The sequence below is a fragment of the Ylistrum balloti genome, unplaced genomic scaffold (genome assembly GCF_031769215.1).
Source record: "Ylistrum balloti isolate Yb309-2 unplaced genomic scaffold, AGI_CSIRO_Ybal_v1 Utg369900, whole genome shotgun sequence".
Classification (NCBI taxonomy): domain Eukaryota; kingdom Metazoa; phylum Mollusca; class Bivalvia; order Pectinida; family Pectinidae; genus Ylistrum; species Ylistrum balloti.
The window spans coordinates 463,354-484,241 of NW_026782028.1; the positions used below are offsets into that span (position 1 = coordinate 463,354).

The 20,888-nt window shown below is 33.4% G+C and overlaps 2 protein-coding genes across 2 annotated transcripts; both read right to left on the reverse strand.

Annotated features, from left to right (window-relative positions):
- Window positions 1-5,926: 5,926 nt before the first annotated feature.
- LOC132546648 (uncharacterized) lies at window positions 5,927-14,379 on the reverse strand. Its single transcript, XM_060210371.1, has 6 exons — window positions 14,298-14,379; window positions 9,785-9,951; window positions 8,430-8,523; window positions 7,204-7,324; window positions 6,858-6,930; window positions 5,927-6,283 (listed from the first exon to the last, which is right to left on the reverse strand). Exons 1-6 carry the CDS (start codon window positions 14,377-14,379, stop codon window positions 5,927-5,929), a joined length of 894 nt encoding a protein of 297 aa, XP_060066354.1.
- Window positions 14,380-16,335: 1,956 nt separating this feature from the next.
- On the reverse strand, window positions 16,336-20,888 carry LOC132546649 (uncharacterized). Its single transcript, XM_060210372.1, has 6 exons — window positions 20,819-20,888; window positions 20,055-20,221; window positions 19,069-19,162; window positions 18,224-18,344; window positions 17,057-17,129; window positions 16,336-16,698 (listed from the first exon to the last, which is right to left on the reverse strand). Exons 1-6 carry the CDS (start codon window positions 20,886-20,888, stop codon window positions 16,336-16,338), a joined length of 888 nt encoding a protein of 295 aa, XP_060066355.1.

Consider the following 20,888-nt stretch of genomic DNA (forward strand, 5'->3'; position numbering starts at 1 on the left):
AAATTAACTATATATCGATTCCTTCGATGTTAATTTATAATATATCATTTATCAATTCATATGAATTACAATATAGATGTATTTAAGTCAAGAAATAAATCCATGCTTTATGTATTCAAATTTGTCTTTTTTTCAGATGGCCGGATGAACAGCCAAGATCAAGAAGGAAAGATCAGTTATTGATATTTTCTTATTGGTGACGTGTTATCGGTGAAAGATTACATCAGTGTCAATAAAAGGAAATCAACACATTCACCTCAAAGTTTTCCAAGATGTATGGAATATTTTTCATTTATGTGATGTGATTGATGTCCTTGGATTCATTCCATATAATGTTATATATGATCAGAATAACAGTTAAAATGATATATAGTACTCGTGCTCATCCTCAATCATATATAACTGATGTATGTTATTACCACTGATGTATTCTTCTGTAAAATTATCAATTTTTGTGGGCAATTTATTTTCGTTGATTTTGATGGTAATCCACGAAATCTTATGTTCAAATACTGTTATAATTAGTGTAATTAGATAGATAACCAATTACATCCGCGAAAGCAAGTTTTCTCAAAGTAGGTGAGATATATTTATCTAATCACCCTTACCAAGGTACAAGGACAGTACAGTGTAGAAATATTGTTCTGTATCGAAGGGACAGATATTTGATAACCGGGAGATTAAAGCTGGTTAAGTTGTATTGTATTTACTGGTGATAACTGAGTTATATTTAGATTTGGAAAACAGGTCGTATGTCTAATTCAATTGTTATATAATCTATATCTCGTCAATTATGAATGGGGGTGTGTCATAATAACCTAAGTAAGATTATTATGACACACCCCCTCAAGGAAATAACTCGTCCTCAAGTTTCCGGCAATGTTTTTGAAAGCAACGCTGAATATTATTCCACATTTCTTAACGTGGTCGCCAATATAACAGATGTCATTATTTATTTCGTTGTCTCCTCTAGGATTCGAGCCCGAAACTTCTGGGTTACTTTTATTACGTCGAGCTAAAGAAAACCTCTCGTTAGAAGAGCGGTATATTGCAGCTAGCATTTTACCAAAGTTACAAAACGTTAATAATGCCATTTATTTGTCGTTAAAACTAGAAACATCAATTTATGATACCCTGATTAATTTTGAATTCTCAAGACAATACATTCTTGGAAACATGTGATATTGCTGGGTAAAGATATTTTTCGATTATCGATATGTCCTCTAACACAACGCAATATTAATTTATTTATTCTTTTTCCTCAAATCATCCTCCAATTGCCTGTGAATTACGAATTTGACGTGAAATTTTCAGGAACGTTTGATTCTTTTGAGAAATATCTACACGTGAATTTTGTTATGTCAAAGCATTATATAGGAACGAAGCAGGTGTAAAATAGGTATAATCTATGAACATGTATTAATTTGTAATAACATATCGATCTGATTTCTGTGATCATTGATTATGTTATTCATAATAAGTGGTATATCATATTTAAGATTTCTTATATGATACCCTCGCCGAATCATAGACAATGGCATATGGGATAATCCTTGTTCACAATTTCTAGTTATTTGGTAACCTAGAATTGAAGAGCTTTAACTAAATCCAGGTAAACTGCAGACTGGACTTCTTTCCGTTTCTATAAATCCTGCAGATAGATTTTCAATTATTTTGCATCCCTTTACCACATATTAATTTATTTATTCTTCTTCATCTTCAGGTAGTGTTGTTTTAGGTTCAATCAATTTCCGGATTCGTGTTTCCAGCTGCGTTTACGATTCTAAATAATGTAAATAAAGTTGTTTTCCAAATGATTCCGCTAACAAAGATTGCCAGTTAAATTAGCTGACTCACAACAGAAATAGAAAGAGTATGAGCATGAAAATGCAAAATTGCACGACGTTCTTTAAAATGAATTAAGTTAATTAAAATTCTTAATCGGCAATATAATCTTCGATGATAAGCTTTTTCATATTTACATTATCTAATTTTAAGTTTTGCAATTTTATGATTTATTTTGGAGATAAATTCTTCATTATCTTTTCAATTATACTTACTTCAACTATACATCTTTATTTACATACTTTGAACTACAATATAGTATATCACTCTGTTATACATTTATTTGTTTGAATACAGCTATCGTGTACATGGCTATAAAGGATACACTGTATGGCGCTATTCAAGATTTTTCTCGTCGAAATTGATATTTGATATGGTCGTATTAAAAATTTAGCATGGGCTATAAAGGTTTTCCTTAAGAAAATATTTAAGTGCTACATACGTAAGACTATTTTGTTAGTATATCATTTATCTTAAGAAATCACGAAGGTCCCATGTCCTGTTTCATATATAGCAATGACTAATACATCGTGCTGTTGGTATAAATGTTTTATACTATATAGAAAGAAACCTGACAGGACATCATTGCCTAAACTCTTTACTGCTGTTACAATAGATTTTGTTTAGTGAGAATCACCTGTGAAAATGTACTGAAGAGCAACGACCCATTTATAATGCATATCAGTTGACTGCATTTAAGTGTGGCGTATGTTTTTTTAATGGTATCATTGCAAGCTTAGAACTTTAATATAAAAAAAAAACAAACAAAATATAAATATGCCGTACCATAAGACATTATTCATCATGTCCATGTTTTGTCTAAGAGTATATGTGAGTGTTATGATATCTGTCTTTTCTTAACTATTTATAATTATTGTCTTATGTTTTAATTGTTTTGTTTGGTTTTCTTTGGGAGTGATAGTATAAGTAAATATTCCCTGTTTTATCATAATATCAAAAGCAACTGTTCATGACTAGAACATGCTTTAACTTAGGACGTATATTAGAAATCGCCAGACTACCTGTGCAGCTCATGCACTGACCAGTGTAAATGACACAGAGGTATACACAACTTACCTGTGTTATGTTTCAAGCTTTAATTAATAAAATTGAGCAACACACAAACATTTAACACATGCACAGTATCATTTTTCCGTTCGAGTCATGAAAATAACACGAGATTTTCATGCGAGAAATGAATATGGTATGCACATCATTCCACAGTTAGATATTGATTTTTTTTTCTAAAAAACCCTGGTATTCTTTTTATGTTTGCTATAATTATATCACATCTGAATCACATAACGTTATATTGTTTTATATTACCTTTGTTGTATCCATTCTGTTGATAGAAATAGTTAGCACTTCCCTAATCGGAAATTCTAAAATCGATCAGCAGAATTGTTTTATCAATGATCACCGATGCCTTTTTAATATCGATTGATAAATTTATGTCGCCTTTAGTCTAACGTTGTCTATCTTGCGTCTTAAGTGATTATCATTTTCGACCGCTTTTTAAAAAACTCTGAACCTATTTAATGTATTTATAGAAGAAACTCTCGACGGACTAAGTTAAACCAAAAAATTCTATTATATTGTTTTCAACCGACGGTGTAGAGTGGGACGAAAATATCAAATTGGAAAAAAGTCTTAAGATGAAGCTTGGTAGAATGGAGTTTTCTTCAAAGATGATAATCTGGTTTAATATCTCAAAACGATTCATAAAAAGGGATATAACTCACTAGTAATTCTAGAACAGAAAATCCTTTATATTTGGGAAAAATAATTATATTCAACAATAATGCACATACAGCTATACTTGCCTCTCCATTGGATGGGAAGAGGGTCAACTTTACTACCATGGACTCTTATAACCCAAATCCTGTCTATATGGAGGAACAAGTATACCAAATGTGCATTTATTTCATTTAACAACTACTAAATTCTATAGATTGGATTATTTTATATTTTTTTACTAATTATGTCTAGTTACCAAAATGAATAAGGGTTATCTCCCTTACAGTCATTAATTACATAAAACTCAGTAGTTGTCTGTCTGTCTGTCTGTCTGTCTCTGTCTATCTGTCTGTCTGTCTGTCTGCATGCATGTATGTATGTATGTATGTATGTATGTATGTATGTATGTATGTATGTATGTATGTATGTATGTATGTATGTATGTATGTATGTATGTTGTATATACTTTGTATGAAAGTGTGCTAAAGACTGATGTCTGTATACATGTTTATTCTATTCTATAACTGTCTGACCACCTGTGTTGTCTTCGGAGAGGACTTATATAGGCTTATGCCTGCTGTCCGATCCTATTAATGCAATTTGTTTTTGTATTAATTAAATATTTTGAAACCAAAAGATGAAAAGGTCTTGAGGAACTTTGACAAAATTTTGATATTCATGACCCTAGAGGCCCACTGTTCCCATTGAGGGAGGGGTAAAGGGGATCGAAGTTTATATAGGGAAATTATATTTTTGTGCATTATTTGCTACTGGAAATTATTGAAATTCTGTTAAAATTTTAGAAATTAACATTTGAATGGCGTACATACATATTTGATACTAACTGGATTCAGAGGTTAATGGACAGGGTCATAATGGGTCAAATTAACTGAAATTGCAACATTCCTCTTCTCAAGATCCATGTATGGTAGTGTCCAATATTTTTCATGAATGAAATGGTCAAAAATTGATTTTAAAAAATTGTGAATTTCATAGTTCAAGGGTCTTACACTTCCCCCATGTAGGGGTAGTTTACTATACTTTATATAGGAAAATGATAACTTTGTCCATCATTTGTTCAGCTTGATAATAATTCAATTCTCATTGTTTGCAGGGAGCTCTCAAGTGACTATGAATGCCCTTGAGCCTCTTGTTCAAGGAGACTTGCAATTTTCAATATTAACAGATGTTGAACTGAAAATTTTCTCCAACGAATTCTTATAATTAAGGTTTTTAATTTATTAACTGTTTCAATGTAAAGAATATGTTTTTATTTCAACTTAACTTTTCAATGTTGAATGAAAATTTTGCAATATATATATATATTTACGTATTTCCATTTCAAACAATTTTATTGACATATAATTATAATAATAATTTAATATGATACCCGGAAAGTAACAGTTTACTTCCATCTACCTGAATTTAATTGTAAGGCTGGATAAGAATGTATGTGAGGTAATCGAAATAAGACAGTTGTGTGGTGATTAGATAAATAGAAAGTAAGGGTATAGAGATTATTAAAATGGTGGTTTTTCTTGCAGTTGTTATTCATAATCTAATGCACACATTACAATATTTTTGACCGTGACCTTACAGCGTCACAACGATTACACCATACATCGATTTAGCTAGAGTTTGATCCATTGCTTGACTCTACAGTGTCTAACAATGAATTTGCATACAGAGATGTTATTCACTTGTACAATCCTCTTTAATGGTGTATAGAATTTTTAAAGTTACATTTTAATCGACAGTGAAACAGATCGTAAGTATCGTTTAATATATGTAACTTGCTACTGATATGTGATCAGTATATGCACAATTTTTCCCTAGGTACTGCACGTGATTAAAGAACAGAATAGAAAAAAAGTGCTTTCTTTTGTATTTTTATGAACTCCGATCCGTCACATACACACTGAATTAAAAGATGTAAAAATGGAAAGAGAGAAAAAAGAACTCTTTGGCTGATAGCCCGTGCATGAATGCGTATGTAATAACCGCGTTTACTAGATTCTATGGACATATTCGGTTCATATTCAGGCAAAAAGTGTAACCCAATTACAGTGTACACCTCAGATAGATCGTTTAATTTTTGTTTGCATCTTTTGAAATAAAATTCTTGCGTGCAGGATATTTTAAGAACCTTGTAGTGAATTATTCCTCAGTAGATTTAAATTAAAGGAAGAAGGGGGTTTGGGAATGGGGGTGCATCAATGATAGCCCATTTTGTTTTTATTCAATAATAAGGTAATTGTAAACGAGCAATAACACATCTGCCATTCTTTGTTTACATGTTTGACGGAATAAAAAATGGAACACAATAAATATTGTATCGTAAAATTCATTGCCTTAAATAGTAGTAAAGAGTCTCGTGATGTCCCTCGGAAACAGTGTAGTAACCTCTCCCGATCGCGTCCCACGCCACTGCTTCTGCGTCCTTTTCGTGGTGAAAAGATACACCTACTGGGCTCTGCATTAACGTTTCCTTCACGCTGATCCCGTCCTCCCTGTTCCAATAAAATATTTGATGATGAGTCTGTATTAGAATCTCTCGGCCATCGGGAGAAATGTCCCCACCTGTCGGGTCATCACTTCCTGTCGACAGAGGGAGGGTGACAAGATTTGATACCATTGCTAATGCTGATGTATTCCAAGCAGAACTGTCGATCATACCGACCCGTCCTCGACCGTCTGTTACCTGGCAACGAAATGTTGTGAAAACTTTCATTACTTATGAAAAAAACAAACAAACAAACAAACAAACAAACAAACAAACAAAAAACACCAATATATATATATATACAGCAATATATACAGACAACTACTGTATAATCGTAATTTTTAGTGTTGCTCAAATTTTGTTGTTTTATCAATATACCTTTTAGTTGGCACTTCATTTCGGGGATTAATCTTGCTCAAAATTCACATACATTTAATATTTTATCCATTTATCATTTCGTGGACAAATATGTTCCCGGTTTTAGAGTACCCGTGATTTAAGCGAAGATAAATTCTCCACGGAAATTACTTATTCTTCAGTTCATCAAATTGTCAACGAACTCATCAATGTTTTCCTTATATTAGCTTTCATTTATTTTAATCTGTATCGTCTTCAAATTTACTGTTTTCAGAAAGGTTTGGTACGATGTTTATTTTCATGTATAGGTTTAATTTCATCGAAGTATGTTTAAATATAAGAAATGTAAATCTACAATGAAAAGATCACATTGTAAATCATATATCAGGACACTTCTATAAAGTATGATATCTACCTTTGATATAATGTAAATATTCCTCTGTGGGTCAATCATGAGAGTTTCGGCGTCGTCTTGGTGGGGGTTCCATCTATAATATCAAACGAACATGCAATAAAACCACAACTGCTCGGACATAATTAATATTTAAGTTCGGGATATTAAAGTGATCACCTCCGGGGTATACAAAGCAGCTACTTATCCAATGAATTATCACGCAAGTTGATATACTATGCAGCTAAATTTCTCATACCCATTGGCTGTCATATTTTCTACCTCATTATCTTTTCTGATAATCAAATGCAATAACGCCGAATTATGGATTATTATCAAGATGATAATGAATAAATGAACAAACACATACATGAAACGAATTTGTGCTTCAACATGGACATCTATATCTCCATGAGAATCCAGGGAAGCTGGCTCCCGAATTTTGTAAATTATATTCCTAGCATTGTCTCCTGTGTGATCGCCTGTATCTCCTACAAATGATCCAAGAACACCCCAGAAATACAATTAAAGAGGAAATATTCCTGGTATAGATATGTTAGAGAAATTCAATACATTATTATTTACAATTCCCAATAGGTGATAAATGTTAAAGCTTGAAGCTCAATTCCAATAGAATACCTTCATCCCAGCTGAAACAAATATGATTTTAAATTCTCTATTTAACTTCTATTTTCCCTTGTGCCCCCCTCCCATTGACCCCTGTGTAGATATAATTAATTGAATCCTGACTACTGAGATTGTGTGGTTTTTTCACCAGTGGGTCAGAATCTTATCATTCTTACAGCAAAAGGACTTTTGTTAAAGAATTTGCTACATTTTCCCATTTAGGCCCCATCTTCATAAGTACTTACAGAAAAAGGATCTTGAAACCATACTTCTATTTCCCCTAAGGGGCCCCCTCCCCTCCCCACGCCCTTTAAATTCTTCAAATCTGATTCCTCTTCACATAACTTCAGACTAAGTAATACAAAATCTAGGCATTCGTTCAAAAAACTAATTGTGAAAAATAAGGTCTATTTCACCAATTAGATCCCGCCCTCTTGTCTCAAAGGGCGGGGGTTCAGAGCGACTGAATCCTACTTTTCACATATGGATGCTTTATACTGCATTCAAAACGAAGAAATTGCAAGATTTTACAAAATTCCCCTTTTTGGCCTTCCGCCACTTCCAAGGGGTCAGACCTTACATTTCTTCACAAGTTAGTCCACTTCCCTAAAGCTGATCCAGCCCGCACTTTTTACAAATACAACAAGGCCTCTGTGTCTCGTCAAGATTGCAAGATCAAGACACTCATTGGTCACCAACGTTGGCCGTAACCTACGTAACTCCTATTATATATTCGAATTTATATTTGGACTTTCTTTTGGAATAATGAGTATTTAAAAAAATAATTAACTGTATTCAATATTTTGGTTACTACATATTCCCATCTGACATTTCACAACGTGAAGGACATATTTTATTGAAATCTCTAATCCCTTCTGCAATGTCATTTTCTTCTGAAGGTCAAACCGCCGTGACATAATAACAAATGGAACAAAATATTTGATAAAAAGAGAACTTGTTCAAGTATACCTATATATATACAATGCCCTCCGTTGTCATCGCAGGGTCCACAGGCAACATCCTCCCAATCGTGGTTGTGTGCGCCATGAATGTCAATCGTTTTCTGTAAAGTAAATATAGATAAAATTTACACCAGAACCAAAGGTTACAAGGTTGCAAGTTTTCGGGTTGATGATTGGTAATATGACTCTTTTTAAACATTTATATATAAGTTCTCCTTTTGGAAATGAATTGTCAACAGACAAGACCCGCTTTTCCCTGTTTCTTATTTTCCTACTTTTATGAAAACTCTAGGTTAAGCCTTAAATAAGATGAAAGGGATGATGTCGTTTATCATTTGTCATTCAAGAAATTTTTCCCTAAATGTCTCTTGTACAAATTTTGTAAGGTCGACTCTTAATTGTTGACGATTTCCCTCCATTTCTAAGAACTTCATGATAAAACTTGTAAGATTGTATTCTTAATTACTTCTATGATGTATTTACGTTAATCACTTGCTGTTCAAGTGTCTTTTGTATTTACTTCACGAGGAAAAAGATATCTTATTTTATTCTTTCAATACACGATATCTCATGTTCACATTTTAAGATAAGAGAACAATGTAAGTAAACATTTTACAGTTAGAAAGTATTTTCAATAGTCGCAACTTTTTTTTCACATTTAATTTTCATCCATGTTATGGGCTAACGATTATAATGGGAAACATTTGGTAACTGTAATGTTTTCACAAAACTCAATTAATTGCCAATATGCGACATGAAATAGAAATTATAAAACATAGTTATACGACGTCTAAAGTCCATAATTTCATACAGTCATATTATAGGGTTCATATATTTGCAAAGACGCTTGTTTAATATTCCATAACCGAAAAAAATTATACAAGTGTATTTCGTTCTATTGTGCTAAATAGGAACGCTTAAGGAGTCATAAAAAAACAAAACAAACACGAAATTGTGTAAAAGTTGTACAAGGTATCAGAAACGGTAGATCAAACCATGGACTGCGAGCAAAGTTTAAGGAAACAATTTTATCAAAACAATGTCTTTAACACACCTGAAAAAAGGTATCGTCTACAACAACTAGTACAGATGGTTTTACAATATACTGTCAGCGTACTTAATATGGTGTAGTGAAAATCTAGGCATTTTATCAGTGTTTGGCAAATAGCACAATGATGAATCCTCGCATCCATAATAATTTTACTGAAATAATACACAGTAATGGTAATTAGCAGAACCATATTTAAAAAACTGTAAGCGCAAACAGTGCTTACATTAGATCAGCGCTAAAATATTTAATTTTACGGTAACTAGAACTGCGTAGTAAGAAACAACATAGTTGTAAAGCAAAAATTCAAATACCTTTAATTCGCCGGTCAAAGAGCTGATGGCGTACAGTTTTGGTCCAGACCCTTTGTCATTGTGGGCATACAGGATGTTCGGGTGTATTCTGCTTGCGCATAAACCGGAAGTCTCGTCAAGAGCATTGACGTGACCCAAAGGAGTTCCGGGAAGAAAGTGTGTGAAAGCTAGAAATCAATAACACACACATGATTACTATTGAGGCCTGAAAGCATCGGGAGTCCGCAATGTTAATAAAGTTGCACTTGATGTTAGATATAATGGATTTTACTAAATTATCATTAAACATGAATATGAAAAATCAATGTTCTACAGGTATGGAATTGTAGGAATAGTACCGTCTCCTTCCATTGCATGATTGTAACAGGTGACTAAATTTGGAATTGAATTTTTGTTTCTCTTTTCCTGTCAGAAATTTCCAGAGTTCTGTCCCCTGGTCGAGGCTGCTCAATGCTCATCGCTGTGGTAGAGTAGCAACTGGTTCACCGATTGCAAATGTGAAGTGGTCCGGTTGAATGTCGTCTTGTTTTTTCTTCGTCAGTATCTTTAAGAAACAGCGCTATAAAGTAGGTTTCAGTTCTCCATATTCACAAGGCGGCCTACATGAGCATATTGCAGACTCACTTACATCGGAAGGTCGTCCTTGAATGACCACAGTGCTTGCGTTTAACAATATGAAACCAAATCAAAGCCTTCTGTATTGTAATTTGTGAGTAGTGAAATATCTGTTTTATGCCATTTAGAAGAAGCATAAAAAAGTGTCTTGCCCGATGACATGGCAATGGTATTGCAAGAGATCCATGACCTAAGCTCTGTAAAAACTACAAAGTATCCTTGATTGAGATCAAACCACACACCTCGCATATTCACCTGAATGTTCACGATTCTGATGTTCAACCGACTATGCAATTGCTGTTCCAAATTACAAAAACGTTCAAAGAAAAACAATTCATTGAAAAGCCAAAGCAATTCAACTAACTTCAAGTGCTTTCGTTATTGAAAATTTGACATTTGAAAAAGTAAACATAATCAGGGTGAAATTTGTGGTAACAACAAAATCACAACAACGGTCAGGTCGAAACTGTATAGGACAAAACATTTGTTTTTATGTAATCTAAATGGATATAACAGAAGCCTTTTGTTCATGTTTGCTCTGATTTTATTGAATTTGAGTTTGAATTATCATTCTTTTCACATAGTGGTATATTCTTGTAATTTTGTAAACAAGGCCATCGAATATTGATGTATTTTATCATGACTGATATACTTAATCATGTATGCCTATCTCCGATAATAGTTGCTAACATAAGCTACTTTCTCAGACAAATTCAAAGGTGTAACTATTTTTGATGCAAACCTACGATTGGCTGACAAATGGCAGTGAAATAAGTTATTGGTTAATAATTGTTTACTAGCTTTACGGTATATATAATAATACATAAATAATACCTCGGTGTGGAGACCATGAGTTTGTTAATATATATTATAAGTTATAAAGTTTTCTCAGCCATTGACACAATGCTACGTTAGCGCGTATTATCATATTGTAAGTAATATACATGTATAGTTGTGATCCTCCAAGTAAACGGGGTAGAGTATAATACATTTTTGTGTTAAACATAATGAATGTTGTTTACAAAAGTAATAATAAAAACTAAATATAAATTTAAATAAATAATAAAATATAGATAAATAAAAAATAGCCGAACTGTAAAGTTGTTGGGTTACATTTCATGTAACGTTATATGTCAACATTTATAGGAAACTGAAAAAATAGGCGTAATTTATGCAAAATATGTTACCTCTTCTTTCTAAAGAAAAAGAAATACGTGTCTCTCCGAGAACGAAAAGGCAGCAAAGGAAATAAACCAGCATGATAAGGTCTTGTGTTGACAGGATAATAGTTTGTGATTCTTAACTTAACTTGCACCTATATAGATCTGTTTATACGTGGGATGGTCAGATAACAGTCTTATTGTAAATATTTACTATTTGTACGTGCTGAGCTATCATAAGGATAATCGTTACTTTCGAATGCGAACATAATCTCATATTCAATAAAACTTTGGCACAATATGTAGAAAAGGAGGATTGGAGACTCCTAAAAATGTAAAAGCAGAATAAATAACACCAACGTTCCGGAGGAGTAAGCGTCTTCAGTTTCATCGACGACAATCGTCATGTAAATTCTTGTTAATAATGTCACATATGTACAATAAAATAAAAACATGGTTGTGATGTCGTCCTTTCTCCTTTTTGTACTATAGCCTAGCATGTTACCTGAAACTGTTCCATGTAACCCTGTGGCTGTTATAAAAGCGACTCACTCATTGGATATTCACTTATATTGTTCTAATCTGGATACAAAAACACAGTGTAACTTAAGTATAGACCGCCGTGTTTCAATGCAGGTTTGATTAAAAAGTCTTGCTTGGTCAATAATATTCACAGGGAGACAGTTTCCATAATTTCTAAGAAATGACATATTTCCAGTATTCATGTAGAGCTCTCTAGTGTAAACAGTTGAATTTTGTTCATCGCAAGCTAAGAGAGTTTTTCATGAAAGGCCCTAAATATCTTGAAATCCCATTCATTCATTGGAATATTAATTTCAAAGATGCTTATGGATTCTGTTGAAAACTATGCAAGAGAATGGTTGAAACGAGAACATGTTTAATTGGATTCAATTTCTTAGTGGTAAGGTCCACTCCTTCATTCGTAAAAGAATTTACAGCTTGAAATAAATGAAAATAAATCACGGGCCAGATTTTCTCGATTCACATTTCATGATTTACCAGATCAGTATGTTATTGTGCCTGCAGACAAGACGTCCAATAACTGGATCCTTGTCTGTTAACATTATCTTCTGTATACAAAAAGAACTGAGTTTGCTCGATGATTACGAAAACCCCACCGATACACTATGAAATCTTTCAAATATGAAATTCTGGCTAATCATGCTTTGGTATTACAATTTTTTAGATATAGCTAGTTTCAACTGCTCATATATCAATACTTTATGCACAAAGTCTATTAATCTCAATAATTATGTGTGATTCTACACTGAATTTTTGGTAAATGTTACGTATATTGGGGCTTTAATGATATTGGCACGGACCTCCCCTGATTATATATTTTTCAAAATTTTACAAGAATTCATATCAACAACGTTTTATTGCTGGGTCGTCTATCTAATAAACCAAGCCTTTGTCAAAATTACTATCGACCATTCATAGTACTGGTCAATCTGGGTTACAGTCTTATTGTGATATTGTTTACTTCAGAAGTGCAGTTAATAGTACATGGATTTTGAAGATCTCCAAGAGCTTTTAACCAATTTTATATGGATGTGAACTGTACTGATGCATTTTTCGTAAAAAAATGCATTCAAATAAAAAACTAATTATACGGAGAGAAAATCGCTTCTTATTGACAACATTTCGTCAGTCTGGTGGTAAGATATGCAAACATGCTATTGGCAAATTATTATCAGAGTAGGTCACAACGATCTTGCAAAATGTTTTAATTTCACTTTCAAATATATTGATGACGCCTTGTTTTTAAATAACAAGAAATGCATTGCCACGTCCATCAGATATACCTATCAGAAATAGAAATCAAATACACTACAGACTATTCTACATCAGCTGTATGATAGTGATGATTTCAATTTCCCTATTGTGAATTTTCCATTTCTGGATAGCAATATACCTGCATTCCCAACATACGTTGTTTATATTTTGGAGTTGATTCGGTCTTCAAAAGCCTGTACCCATTTTCACAATTTTCGTAGAAGAAGTCTTTAACTGGCGGACAAACTCATAACACAGGATTTCAAAAGATTCAGGTAGATGAAAATTATTGGAAAGTTTTATAGTCGTCATCGTGATTCCACATAGAAGTTTTCGATTTCTTTGTGCAATATGAAGCTGGACGTGTTTTATGCTCGGTAGTTTGTCTGATTCCGTTATTAAGTACCTGTTCTCATCTGAGAACGTGACATTACTTACTTGTCCAGGGTTTACAAGGCGGGTGTCCGGAGCACTCTACCTTTTTTCTCCTAGTGTCTTTTCATGAGTATCCGTGTGAACCTTTATTATGTTCATATTACGTTCTTAGTTAATGGAATTCGAGTTTGGATTATGATTATATTGACATATTGGTTATTTCGTGATATATTGTCATTGTTTTGAAGATGATAGAGCTACATCCTGATGTTTATCAAATTTCACGCGTGGGTTGTGAAAAAGCATTTCCCATTAGATAGTGTGTTTATCAGATATATAACACACACTTATATAGGCCAAAGGCAGGAGCTCTCGTTTATTTGGATATAATATCCTGTTCTATAAGTAAATCCATTTTTTCACAAGTACGTTAGTACGTAAATGTGATTATTATAGCAATATGTTTCCGAATTTAAATCCCTTTAGCAATTATTTTAGTACATCAATGTGCTGCTGCAACGACGAAAGTCACCTAGAACACCATTTGTGCCATTAAAATTCCTTACTTGAAAAATGTAGAATGTCCTGTTTCTCTATCGGAGGACAGGATGAACATCCGTTCAGAGAAGTGAAGTAGGCCAAAGGCATGCTCTGTGAGCTTCATTATATCAGTGTTAGTCATCACATATAACTCAAATAAGGTAATAACACTAACCAAGGCTATTGTCTAGACAAATTTCGTGCAACTGTTTATTTTTCTTTAAAATAAAGGTGTTCTATATTAGTACAAAGGACATCCATGTTTTCAATTAGAGATAAGTCTCGATCTGTCGTATCTCACACATAATGTACAATTTGCTTAATTTCATAACCAATAAACTTTGCCACAAATCATAGGAACTTTAATTTCTAAAATGAAATCTTACGTTACCGTTTTTATAGTTGATAGATAAAAGCTTTCCTTGCTTATAATTGATAAAAACAAACTTGGTACGTTGACCTTAATAGTATTATCGAATTTGGAAACGTTCGTGACATTTTATCGTGAGTAGGTTAGAGTTCCTTTACCTACACACTGACCTATTTTCAAACTTAAAGATGATACCACCGACCGACATTTCTTTAATCGTGTGAGGTCGTTTGCTGTGAAATATAAACAAAGATGATACAAAATATGAAATAAAGTTTCAGACAGAAAATAGTACTAATACTGTGATCAAATTGGAATCGTTGTACAAAAGTACATTTCTGCTCCTAAATCACAAGTAGAAATTAACCAATTAAGTATAAGTGATTGGTTTAGGCGGTCCTACAATGCTCCCGCAGAAAAACCACCGATTTCAGGCCAGTTCCTGGCGATTGATTTACGGAGGCCTTGAACCCGCGACCGGGGGTTGAAGGCTGGTGATGAAGACTTCTTAATCACTAAGCCACCAAGGCCCCTAGGTATGGGTAAGCATTGCACAAGAAACGTACAAGAGAATAGCAATTTTCAATATCATAAATGGAATAAGACACATAATAGCGACAAAATGAAGAAGGTGTTACAGAAAACACACTGGTGAATAAAACCTTTTAATTTGAATTAGAAATTGTAGAGCCAGTCTGTTTTGTCCTTCTGAGACTAACCATTGAGGCTAAGGGCATAAAATTTGAAGCCCATGATGCTACTGAAAAAAAAATTGAAGTGATCGAAAGAAAAGTCAAAGTCTTTATGGGAATGTGCACTAGCTCCATAATAGCTCACATATCTGATGCATAAAAATAATGACAAATGAATGTGAGTTTTCTGAAGCGTGCCACTATTCCAATGAATTGAATCGTAGCATGCAAATTACGACAACCCTCGGGACTAATTAAATCCACCAGCAGTGACTATCACCTGCAACCCATACTAAACCATCTGTCGAAGGATGTGACTGAGTGAAATAAAAATATGGCGACCTAAATCGCTATCGAAATATTGATTGATGAGTAATAACCTCTAACAAGTAACAGATATTCCATTGACATAAGTCATATCAGTAGGATATATATTTACCTGTCCAAACTATCAACAAACACATATAATTGCTTATTACATTTAAACGATCGTTTGGTTTACCGTAAGACTTTCCTTATTGGGAGGGGGGCATTTTCGCGTATTTTTAAGTGAGCCCTCGAGGGATATCCTATCAAATGAAATCAACTATTGGTTAACCTTATTAATCACTGTTTCACTCGAAGGTGAGAACGATACATAATATTGTCCAACCACTATTCTGTCTTCCTGCGAAAATACAGGAGGAAAATTAAGTAACCTAGCTAAAATACTTTCTTTTGTTTTCTTTTTATGTTATTATATAGATTTTATCTATATCTTTAAAAAAAGAAAAGTTCCTGTTTGTAAAAAAAAAAAGATATCATACATGCACGATTATATCAGAAAAAATATATTCTTTATTTCTTAACAATTTTGTAAGTATACTGTACCTAATGTCAACAAACACCATCGTAGATTTAAGAAAAACAAGAAAAGATTGATAGTTTGGTTCCATCATTATAATGTACATTTTTCATATATTTTTATCTAAATTATGTTATTCAATGCAACGAGAGCAAGATTCATCCTTGCTTTGCGTAATAATACAAAGTCCTATGATGTCCTTCGGAAGCAGTATAGTAACCCCTCCCGATGGCGTCCCAAGCTACAGCACCGGCGTGGGAAACATAATGGAACGGTACACCTACAGGGTTCTCACGAAATGTGTCAAAGATGGTAAGTCCATTAGTTACTTGCCAGTGGAATATCTGATGGTGAGTCTGCAACAAGATTTCATGACCGTCGGGGGAGATGTCCCCGCCCGTAGGATCATCACTTCCTGTAGACAGCGGAAGGGTAATGAGGTTACTAAGAATAATTGGTACTTGTGAGGAGTTCCAAACAGAACTGGCAATGGTTCCGACTTTGCCTTGACCGTCAGATACCTGTCAACAGATGATTTATGCTTAATTTTTCTTCAAATCCAAATGTAAGATGGAGCCATCTAGTGTAGTGAATGTGTCACAGTTAATTTTTCAAAAACCTAAAACACATAGAATACTACTGTTTCATTTATGAAGCTAAATACAACTGCATTTACCAAAACATAACTGACATTTGTATTTAAGAGCATGACTTAACAAACGAGCTACAGTTTCTTCAGAAACTGAATGTTTATTTCAATGGTACAGTTATCATGTCCTATGTTTTTCTGCATAGGATTTACATGTATTTTTTTACGTTTATGACAGTCTACTTGTCATAGACTATCTACGAAATTGAATGTATTTTCAAATTAAATACCTTAGATATGACGTAAATGTTACTTTTGGGATCCACCATAAGGGTTTCTGCATCTACTTGGTGTGGATACCATCTGTATATATAAATAGATATATATGAATACAAAAAGACAATAACCACTCATTCACTTCACTCCTCAAATCAAAAGCGAGACAAAATCACACTTTCATCACTAGTATTTATATAGAAAGCTCTTCATCACTTTGTATTGTTCACACGCTTGACCATCTGAAAGCTGAAAAGTCTTAGCAAAGCACAAAGTTATGAATCAGTTTTATTTACCATTGTACATCTACTGATATTTCAATTAATCGGCATCAAAAGGTACTAATATAATTATTATATGTCATTTTCGTATCCATTAAAATAATAAGAATTCATGTATAATTTATAAAATAGGCCAACAGGGCTTGTATCCTATTCTCCCCAAGGAGTTCAGGTGCGGCGTTTAAAAACGCAAAACAATTTCTTCACTCAATGATACTTCAGACCAAACTTGAACAAAATGAAATCATTCTGCTCTTTTTCCCTTATTCGATCCGCCCTACGCACACTTCGTTTATACAAAATTGTATTCCCAAGGATGTGTCATAACTAAATTGGACATAATTCAATCATTTCAACAGGAATAGGCTTATAAATAATTTGCTCTTTTTCAACTATTGAGCTAGCTTCTACGCCTGATTGGGTCGAGACCTACCGTTTATACCAAATTATTTTTTTTCCGTCCAATGATGCCACTGACTAAATTTGGTCAAAATCCAAGCATTCCTACAAGAGGAGTAGATTGATTTATTTACCCATTGAGCACTCATCAGACATCTTGGGTTTTTTGCAGAAGGAGAAAAAAATGAATGAATTTGCCGTCCTTCCCATGGAAGCCAAGGCCTGTCGTTTATACAAAGATTATTTCCTTTAATTCAAGAAATATATTATATTTGATAGAAAAACACTATCATAGTCGTTCATGACTAGAAGTTACATTGTTTTTGTAGCAACAGACGCCGCGCCAAGACATTAAGCTCACCGGTCTTTCAGACCAGGTGAGGAAAACAAACAAAACAAATGGTAACCTACAAAAAAAAAAAAAAAAAAAATAACAGAATGTCATGTATCAAAACTGAATTTGTAAAACTTGAACGAATTTCTTGCATAGAGTAAACATACACGAAAGGAAGCTTTGCCTCGATATCAACAGTGATATCACCGTTAGTATCCGTGATGGTTGGTTCCCGAATTTTATAAATCATGTTGTGAGCTCCGTCTCCATCGTGATTACCTATATCTCCTGAAAAGTAGAATCAATGTCGTTATAGTTTGATTGTGATTTCATGAACAATTCGTGTTTACCTGAATTATCATGGTTCATGATAATTTTACTTGTATTGTTATAATAATATATTTCAGATGAGGACAATGTGGCATGAAACGACATTTTATTCCACAGATATATGGCTGTATCTCTTTCTTCCATATACACGTGACGTCAATGAGAACCTTTAGCCAATCAAAGCTCCGCAAGGTGTTATAACACGCTTAAGCATAACAAATTCATTGGATGGGTATAATTATAACTTATAACAGTGTAATGAATGGTGATTAGTATACCGTGTGTTATGCAGTTTTTCTGTATCTATAGATCCGTTAGAGTCTTTCCTTAATTAAACTGTGTTCAGTACTGGGTTGGTCGAAATAAGTTATTAATTCTGGTAATCAAAAGTTAACAATTATAAACAAAATATATACATAACATCCAAGAAACGTAGAATAATGACATGAAATATGAACAACAGACGTTTTAGTGCAAATTCGTTGAAACTTCTACATATTAAAACATTTGGAAAATAAACAACTAAAATAACTGTATTTAATCTTCATTGTGTTTATTTGTTTTATAAAATAGATATTTCCTTTTTTTCTATCATAATCATAAAAATCAAGCAAGATCATTTGTGGTTTTTTTTGTGTGTGTTGTTAGTAAAAGGCATCAATTTATATTAACTTTATATTACCGATGTAGATGCATGGCCCTCCATTTTCACTACAAGGACCACAAGCAATGTCTTCCCAGTCATAGTTATGGGCTCCATGTACGTGAATAGTTTTCTGTGAAAATAAGTATAAAGGATGCCAAATCTAGTGTCGGTTAAATGCATGTAGACAATTCATAATTAATAACATATTTTCAAAGATATAATAACATGTCTTCAAAAAAAATATTAATGGTGATGTCGTGAAAATACGTCATTTACGCTTAAGGTTTTGGTAGAAACACAACTTGACTTAATGGTAAGAAAAAACTTCCACGGTAATTAAGATATGTTGAAAGTAATATTGTATATTATTCACTATATTCTCGTATCATTCATGTTCAGGCGACATCATGGTGTCAGTAGGTAAATTCAAGATAACGTATCACAAAAATATAGGTTGAATTAGATATAAGTAATGAAGATGTATAAGACATACAAATACCAGCAAAAGCGATTAAGTATTAACACTCATGACTGTTTGGTGATAATAGAACATGCTATCATGTGATCAAAAACATAACCTTAACTTAAATTCAATAATACTAGGGCAAAAAGAAAAAAAAGGAAAATATTACACTGAGACGCCTAAAAAGTACAAGGAGAATTAGACCAGGTGTTCCGGAAGATCAAGCGTCTTCTCTTTCATCGACGGCACTCGTATTCTAAGTCTTGGTTATTTCTAGTAAGTAATTTCTCTTCTCAAATTATACCAAAGTATGCAACAGCTGGACCCACAGGCAAACTTACGGGCATTAATTACCTTCAGCTGGAATGTAATACAACATTTCTCAATGGGATCTCTATGACGACCGTAAAACTTCCTCATACTTATCATCAACCTACGCTTCTTTGAGCCCGGTGTTTTAAGTTCCTCTGTCAGTTCACAACGTCTTGCAAGGAAATCATGCTATTGGGATTGTTACCTTAAATATTAAAGTCACTGTGACGTATATACCATAGATTACCTTCAGCTCCCCAGTAAGGGAATTGAGGGCGTACAATGAAGGACCATCACCCTTGTCATTATGAGCGTATAGGATATTTGGGTTAACCCTACTGGCGCATAAACCTGAAGTTTCACCTAAACCTTTGATGTGGCCCAAAGGAGCTCCGGGAAGGAAGTGCGGCAAAGCTACATGAAAAAATTGAAATAGCTTGTGAGGTGGAATCACGTAGAAAAAGAAGATGAAGAATGAACATCATCAATAAAACAGTTATGTCTTAGTTAAGTATATTGCAAAGTGGAAATGACAGAAAATCAACGCTTATAGACAACGACAATACTAGTATTGGCATTGTTCTGTGGAGAGAAAAGCCTAATCCAATACGTTGTACACATTCCAGATTTCATCCCTGTATATAAAAAGAAAAAAAAAAAAAAAAAACAACATGTCAACATAATCAAAATCCAAATCTAATAAAACTAGGTAAAACATGAACAAAATAAAGATTTACACGGAGATCCTTGAAAAAGTACAAGGAGAATAAGACCAGGTGTTCCGGGAGAGTAAGCCATTTTTCGCAAAATGTAAGTACATATATATGCAAGTAATGCAATGCATCAGTTAAACAATTATACATACATCACTTATACAGCAATGTTCTATAATTATGGATTTTACTTTAAATATATAGCTAAAAACGATATTTCCTAACATGATTAATATATTTGCTGTTAGATAGTATTGGCGTGTGACATAGAAACGACTATTTCGAAAAAAAAAATTACCTTGTACTTGAAACGACAGAGAAGATCTAACTATCAGTGCGAGAAGTCTGGACAGTAGTATGACCGACAT